Genomic DNA, 7,275 nt, shown 5'->3' with positions numbered 1-7,275 from the left:
GGAACCCATGGAAAAAAAAAAAAAAAAAAAGACAGTACCGATATCTCCATGAGGACCATTAGTGAATTATAGTGGTGGACGGCCTCCACCAGTCTTGGCACTCCGTTACGGCGAACCCACCCCCCCACCACCACCCGGCAAACCCGATGGCTTGCGTGTAGCAAACTGTATCGGACAGCAGAAGCGCCGGTATCTCTAATGCCAGGCACCAACTCTAACTACGAGACCTGCAATTACCGATATGACTGCCTGAATTAATAATTCAAAAGTGAATGACGAAATCCATGGGATTCGAACTGGGTACTTCATGTCTGGGCGATGTTAGGGTAATGGCGCCACTGGTAGATAATGGCCCCACTCAGCCCCACTCCGCCCCACTCTAGCGGTGGTGATTACACTGCTGTTAAGCCAGATGCTATTGTCGTTTCTATTGTCATTTAGACTCTACAGTACTTCTACATTACCTTAAGTGAGGACATTTATTTGGTATAGACGGGGGGCAGTCGCCCTACACGGAGGGGTCGCCCTACACGGGGGGCCGCTGGGCGTGGATCACCATCAACCCGGTCAGAATGAGGCCAAACACCACGCACATCGTCATACATATTCGGAACGCTTGGTAGTAGTTGCCCGAGCGGACGGTGACGCCTTCGTTGCGGGACTTGACGTAGGTGACGACGGCGGTGACCAAGTTGACCGCCGCGATGAGGGTGCAGATGAGTTCAATAACGGTGTACATGGCTGGGGCTCATTATGAAGTGTCCAAAGCTATCATCGACGGAACCCTCAAGTCGTCGCTATAGTTGAACACACCGCCTCCCACTGGTGTCGATGAGAACATTTTTCGCCGGCGGTGATGCTGGCGCGCGCGCCCGCGGCCTCCCGCGGTGGAGTGACTTCCGGAGAAAAATGACGATGACTAGCAAAAGCGAGCAAAGCGAGCAAAACGAGCAAAGTGAGTGTAAAGCGGGAAGATTTAGGGGATTGTGACCGTCGTCAACCACCTATATCCACTAGTATGGTTGGATAGGTAGGATTGAGGCGGACTGTCAGTAGATTGGCTAGCATTTGGGGGGCTGGTATAAGGTTTTGTAAGCCTCTTACTCGATCGGGAAAGCAACCCTGCCCCATAAGGTGAGCCCACCGAAGACTAGCAGAAACAAAAACTCGCACTGAACACCAGTATTGACTACAATTGTACCATCAGGCGATGTAGGCTCAAATAACCACCACAGTAAAATTCTCTGAGCCACTAGAGATACTAATCAACTGTACATTATTAATATTATCATTCATAGTATCGTATTCTTGGTGACGACCCTACGAGGGAATACGATAACCACCCTCGACTGCCAGGCTTGAGGGTCATAAAAACTATAGTATACCCAAGGTTTCCCACTGTGGGTCCCCACGCCGTCACGTGACCTGGTGCGAAGTCAACCATCGAAGAAAATTCGAGCGAGTTTGTTGAGAAGGGTAGGCGGCGCATCACCATTCGAACGTGTTTACTTGGGCATTGGTGGCTTGGAGATACCCATCTATTTTTTTAAGCACAGTTTAGGAAACGTTCCCCATTTTCCTAGAGCCATGCCCTCCGACGGCGAAGACGAATACGTCCCGTGGGTCCAGCAGTTCTGCGAGTCGTTTGGCCACGACTACTTTGTCCCCGTGGCGCAAGAGTTCATTGAGGACGACTTCAACTTGACCGGGTTGTCGCTGCAGGTGCCGTACTACCGCGAGGCGTTGTTGACGATCCTCGACTACCAGGTGGAGACCGCCGACGACGACGACGACAAGAAGTTGCCCAACAAGGCGATCCTCGCCCACCTGGCCGAGCTTTTGTACGGGCTCATCCACGCCCGCTACATCGTGCTGAAGCCGGGGCTCACGGCGATGGCACTGAAGTTCGAGCGCAACGAGTTCGGCACCTGCCCCCGCTACTACTGCGACGGGATGCACTTGATCCCCGTGGGGCTGACCGACATCCCGGGGCTGGAGACGGTGCGGTTGTACTGTCCCTGCTGCAACGACATCTACATCCCCCTGCTGCTGCGCTACCTAAATATCGACGGCGCCTTCTTCGGCACCACTTTCCCCGGGTTGCTCGTGAAAATGTTCCCCGAGATCGAAAACCAGTGCCGCTTGCGCATCGAAAAGTTCAACCAGCACGACTTTGGCCTCAAGTTGTTTGGCTTCAAGATCAACGAGTTGAGCGCGCTGGGGCTGCGGATGAAGTGGTTGCGGATGCACCTCAAGACCGACGCCGACCGCGTCGAGTACGACCAGTGTGAGCTCAAAATCCCCCAGCTCGCCGCCAACGGCGACAGCATAGACGACGGCGGCGACGGCGACGACAACGACGACGACGACAAGACGATGGCCTCCGACTAAAGCCCTTGAAGCTACGGAGTCTTCAGGGTCCACCAACCTCGCCGGGGTGACGTAATGGCCATCGTCGCCTACGCGAGGCACACACACGACGAGGGGAGGTGCCCCCCTCGCCCTCTCTCTCGGGCACTGTCTAGGTAATGCATTTATCATATATTAATGGATATAAGTTTTTTTTCTCTCTTTCAAAGGAGTCAATGGGTCAAGTGGACGGGCTTGCCCGGCTCCCACTCCTTGCACGCGTTCTGGATGTTGACCCAGTACTTGAGCTTGATGGCGGCGATCATGAGCTCGTCCCAGTCGGCGGGGGGCCACTGGCGGCGGATGGCGGCGTCGATGGCGTCCTCGCTGTCGCCGATGCGGAGGTCGTTCTCCGTCTCGAGCTCTTCCAAGTCCTTCTCGGTGTCGGCGAGCTCCAACAGCTCGTGGGCGTCGAGCACCGTCATCAACATCTCCTTGTACCGGCTCAGGTTTTCCGGCAGCTTGTTCTGGTACTTGGCAATCAAGTCCTTGGCCACGGCGTCGTCGCTGATGTCGACGTGGGCCGGGTGGTGGAGCTGGATCAAGTGGCAGAGGCGGGTGTAAGGGTTGCTGAGGATGCGGTAGCTCTTGTTGATCTCGGTCAGCTGGGCGTCATCGGTGGCGCTCGCCTGCTTGTCCGGGTGGGCCACCAGCTGGAGGAGTTTGTATTCCCGCCGCAACGCCCGGTCGTTGACGACGAAGGGGTCGTGGGGCGGCCCGCCGTGGGGGAAGTTTTTGGGGTAGAGCGAGAACATGTTGGCCGGCGCCGTCGACTGGTAGCGCACGCCGTGCCGCCACGCCGTCGCTGACACTCTCCACATCATCATCGGCAACGTCATGATAACCGGTTATTAGGTGACTATATCACACTGTGGTTTTGGTGTGGTATTGGTGTGGTACGAGAAAAGGTTAGCGCGCGACCTTTAGTGGAGTCGGCGATCCTTACGGACATTAGTGGCTAAAGTCCGAAGCGACGGCACCCCCTCTGCCCCCGACGTCGGAGCCACCGGGAATAGGTATCACCGGTGCCCCCGACGAGTATTTCAGTGGCAAAATTCAATCGTGGATTGCGCCCGGGGACGGGTCACTCTAAACAAGGTTCGCCCCTGCTCGCACACACTCTAATTCCACACAAAAGTGCATGTTCAAGAAGCGAGCGGTCAAGGGCAGTGTACGCAAGCGGGAGGTCGACACCGGCGACGACGGCAACGATGAGGTGGCGTCGGCTCCAGCAGTGCCTCACAAGAGTAACGGTATCGTCCACAAGTCGCTGGCCAAGCTCGAGAGCCCCGCCCTGCGACGGCGCCGCGAGAGCGATGGCGATGATGACGATCGTGACGACGACGGTGCCACCCGCCACAAACGCATAAAGGGGGTGCCCGGCTCCATCGAGGCCACCGCCGTCGTCGACTACCAGCCCGACGTGTGTAAGGACTTCTGGCTCACGGGCTACTGCGGCTACGGCGACACGTGTAAGTTTCTCCACATCCGCGACGAGCTGAGGCAAACGGCCCCAGTAACTAAGGACTGGGAGGTCGACAATAATAAGAAGGTGGACCAGGAGAAGGAGCGCGATCTATCGGTGTGTGCCATATGCCAGCACAAGTACACGGCGCCGGTGATGGCCGAGTGCCGCCACATCTTCTGCAAGCGGTGTTTCCGGCTGCGGTTCGCTAAGACAAAGACGTGTGTCGTGTGTGGCCAGGAGTCGGCGGGCGTCGTCAAACCGGTGTCCCCCGCCACCCTCGCACTGGTACTCACAACGAACGACGCTGACAAATCTTGACCATCATCCTTATTCTACTTTGACACTCTTAATATTAATGATTTACGTAAACCAGTATTTATATGCTATTGTATTAATTATATAGCGTGCTCAGCCCCAGGGGCAAGTGTCGGACTAATCTTGCGTTTGCGTCATTATTGGCATCCGGTGCGCTCGCCCCATCAGTTAAGCCACCTCCACTCTAGCCGTTCTATACCATGTCGGGGATCCAGGAGGCAATCGAGCTGATCCCGGGGTTCAGCATCGCCCAGATAGCGGGCGAAGAGTACGCGCTGAAGCACTTCCAGACCACCGACCCTTACGAGGATAAGGACGGCAACCGGCGGCGGCTCCCGCCCACGGCGTCCAAGCAGCGGCAAAAGCTCTGGCGCCAGGTGCAGAAGCGGGCGTGGGTCCACGACAAGTGTTTCCTCGGCTCCTGCGGCATGGGGCTCGACTGTGGCGTCGGCCTCGTCCCCATCGTCGTCGGCTTGTTCCCCGTGCTTGGCCCGTTGGTGATGTACGCCATGCACACTCGTCTCACCGACCTTGTTGCGGAACAGGTGCTGATCCCACCTAAGGTGGAGGCGAAGCTCCACCTGAACATCGTCTTTGATTTGTTGATCACCTTCCCTCCCGTGATCGGGTTGTTTTTTGGCTGGCTCAACAAGTGCTCGACCCGCAACGCCTCCATCCTCTACGACTTCCTCTGCAGTCTCGAGGAGGAGAAAGCCAACGTACCCGGCTATTCCGGTAGGGGCGCCTTGGTCCACGAGGAGCTGTTTGGCTACCACGCCCCGCCCCAGCCGCAATACACCCAGCCACCACCGGGCCCGCCGCGCCAGAAACCGGCGTACCAGCAGCAGCTGCGCCTGGTGGCGCTGCCGTTCATCGACGACGACGACGCCTACGACACCTACCAGGTGCCCCAGCTGGCGTACGGCGGCGGCTACCCTCCCCTGGCGACGACCTACGAAGGGACAACGACCTACCAGGGGTACCAGCAGCCGCTGACGTTTGCCCACGGCGGCTACCAGCCGCTCGCCCAGCCGCTGGTGCCGAAGAAAGCCAGGCGCAAGCCGGGGCTGTCTCCGCAGATCCACGTCGGCGAACAACAGGAAATGGGCTGGATTTAAAGGATGATTGTATTTAGTTTCTGTACTATTATGTTACACAGTACGAATAGGTGATATTCATCGATTGGTGATGTTTTAAATTGATGGACTCTGCCTTGTATGAATTGGAGTCCAGGCATTTTTCTGTATTAATTGAAAAATTGACATAATTGGTAATATTTACCAATCGATGAACTTATTTTCTATTTCACTTGAAACATCATGTTCCACTGATCAATCAAAACAGTATCCTCTTAGTGGGTGCTTACTCGGGTGTGTATACATCGTTTTGTGTATGTCTAGGCATGGCGGTCGCACGTGCGGCTGGAGCCAAGAGCGACGGTTGCGACTACCGTGGGAAAACACCACGTTGCTGTCGACCATGTACGAGAAACCCGAGGGCATTGAACACTGTCGCATCTGGGTCGACGGGTGCTTTGACTTTGTGCACCACGGTAAGTCCTCCTCCTCGCCTGAAACATACGAATAACCTACTAACCGTAGGCCATGCTGGAGCCATGATGCAAGCCCGCCAGCTCGGCAACGAGCTCTTTGTCGGCGTCCACTCGGACGAGGACATCCTCCACCACAAGGGCCCCACGGTGATGCGGATGGACGAGCGCGAGACCGCCGTCAACGCCTGCAAATGGGTGACCCAAGTGGTGCCCAACGCCCCCTACGTCACCGACCCCAAGTTCATGGACAAATACGACTGCCCCTACGTCGCCCACGGCGACGACATCACCACCGACGCCAACGGCAACGACTGCTACCAGGAAGTGAAGGACTTGGGCCGGTTCGTCGTGTTCAAGCGCACCCCGAACATCCTGACCACCGATCTCGTGGGGCGGATGCTCTTGATGCTGAAGTCGCACCACTACCGTCCCGTCACCGGCAACTACCAGGACCATCCGTTGTTCAATGACGACAATCTTGACCGGTTCCGCCGCTACGCCACCGACGAAACGGGGAACCACCCGGGGCTGGCGGTGTGGTTGTACCAAGAGAACCAGCCCCAGTTGACGGAGATCGTCGCCCCGCTGGCGGCTACAAAAGCTAAATTGAGCAAGATCGTCTACGTCGACGGCGGGTTCGACTTGTTCCACCCGGGCCACATCGAGGCGTTGCGCGTCGTCCACGACGATGCTCAAAAGGAAGGTGCTGCCGTGGTGGTGGGGATCCACGACGACAAGACGGTGTCGCAGTTTAAGGGGATGAACTACCCGATCATGAACTTGTTTGAGCGGGCGTTGTGTACGCTCCAGTGCCGGTTTGTCGATGCGATCGTGTTGGCGGCCCCCTACGAGCCCACGAAGAAATACTTGGCGACGTTGCCTGGTGAAGTGGTGAGAGTGTTCCATGGTCCTACCCCGTTTGAAGACGGCCACCCCGACCCTTACGCCGATGTTGCCAGCTTGTTTAAGGAGATCGGCCCTCATAAGTACGACGACATGAACACCGAGACCATCGTCAAACGGGTATTGGAAAACAAGGCGGCCTACGAGGAACGCCAGCGGAAAAAGGGGTGGAAGGCCGCCCACGAGCGCGACTTGGAGGCCCAGGANTGGAGGCCCAGGAACGCGACAAGCACGCCTGAAATTGTATTGAATAAATGAGAAACTCTCCTAAAGGATGTTGCAGAATTACCAGCGGGCTGCCAACCCTGGCTACCATTGATGAACTCGAATTGTGGATTAAAAAAAATCTATGAAAGTAAAAACCGAATTTCTCGTGACATGAATAAGGGGGGAATGGTCGTGATATAAGTAACGCAGTCTTCCTCGCAAAAGGAAAAGTGGCCTGCGGTTAAAGTGTGTCTTTTCAGGCAACAACTTAAGCCTCCACAGTCACCCACACGGTGGGGGTGGGGGCGGTGACGGTCACCGTGGTGGTGCCCGAGCACGTGGGCTTGGGTTCAGGCTTGGAGGTGGTAGGAGCCGTCGTCGGTTGAGGCGGAGGGGTGGTAGTCGGCTTGGGCGGAGGGGT

General features: G+C 56.6%; 5 protein-coding genes across 5 annotated transcripts; 4 read left to right on the top strand and 1 right to left on the bottom strand. All coding sequences in view use genetic code 12, as the record gives it.

Moving 5' to 3' along the window:
* Positions 1–1,587: 1,587 nt before the first annotated feature.
* On the top strand, positions 1,588–2,391 carry CKB1 (casein kinase 2 regulatory subunit; the record flags this gene model as incomplete). Its single annotated transcript, XM_034155423.1, has 1 exon — positions 1,588–2,391. One exon carries the CDS (start codon positions 1,588–1,590, stop codon positions 2,389–2,391), a length of 804 nt encoding a protein of 267 aa, XP_034012454.1.
* Positions 2,392–2,582: 191 nt separating this feature from the next.
* On the bottom strand, positions 2,583–3,248 carry DIURU_002738 (J-type chaperone; the record flags this gene model as incomplete). The annotated part of the gene is made up of 1 exon (XM_034155422.1): positions 2,583–3,248. One exon carries the CDS (start codon positions 3,246–3,248, stop codon positions 2,583–2,585), a length of 666 nt encoding a protein of 221 aa, XP_034012453.1.
* A 302-nt stretch (positions 3,249–3,550) lies between these two features.
* DIURU_002737 (U2-type spliceosomal complex subunit) lies at positions 3,551–4,195 on the top strand (the record flags this gene model as incomplete). Its single annotated transcript, XM_034155421.1, has 1 exon — positions 3,551–4,195. The coding sequence occupies one exon, from the start codon at positions 3,551–3,553 to the stop codon at positions 4,193–4,195; it is 645 nt and encodes a 214-aa protein (XP_034012452.1).
* Positions 4,196–4,392: 197 nt separating this feature from the next.
* DIURU_002736 (uncharacterized protein) lies at positions 4,393–5,310 on the top strand (the record flags this gene model as incomplete). The annotated part of the gene is made up of 1 exon (XM_034155420.1): positions 4,393–5,310. One exon carries the CDS (start codon positions 4,393–4,395, stop codon positions 5,308–5,310), a length of 918 nt encoding a protein of 305 aa, XP_034012451.1.
* A 497-nt stretch (positions 5,311–5,807) lies between these two features.
* On the top strand, positions 5,808–6,905 carry MUQ1 (ethanolamine-phosphate cytidylyltransferase; the record flags this gene model as incomplete). Its single annotated transcript, XM_034155419.1, has 1 exon — positions 5,808–6,905. The coding sequence occupies one exon, from the start codon at positions 5,808–5,810 to the stop codon at positions 6,903–6,905; it is 1,098 nt and encodes a 365-aa protein (XP_034012450.1).
* Between the last annotated feature and the right edge of the window lie 370 nt (positions 6,906–7,275).

Source organism: Diutina rugosa (genome assembly GCF_008704595.1).
Source record: "Diutina rugosa strain CBS 613 chromosome Unknown scaffold70_size45218, whole genome shotgun sequence".
Classification (NCBI taxonomy): domain Eukaryota; kingdom Fungi; phylum Ascomycota; class Pichiomycetes; order Serinales; family Debaryomycetaceae; genus Diutina; species Diutina rugosa.
This window is presented reverse-complemented; position numbering and strand designations above follow the sequence as displayed.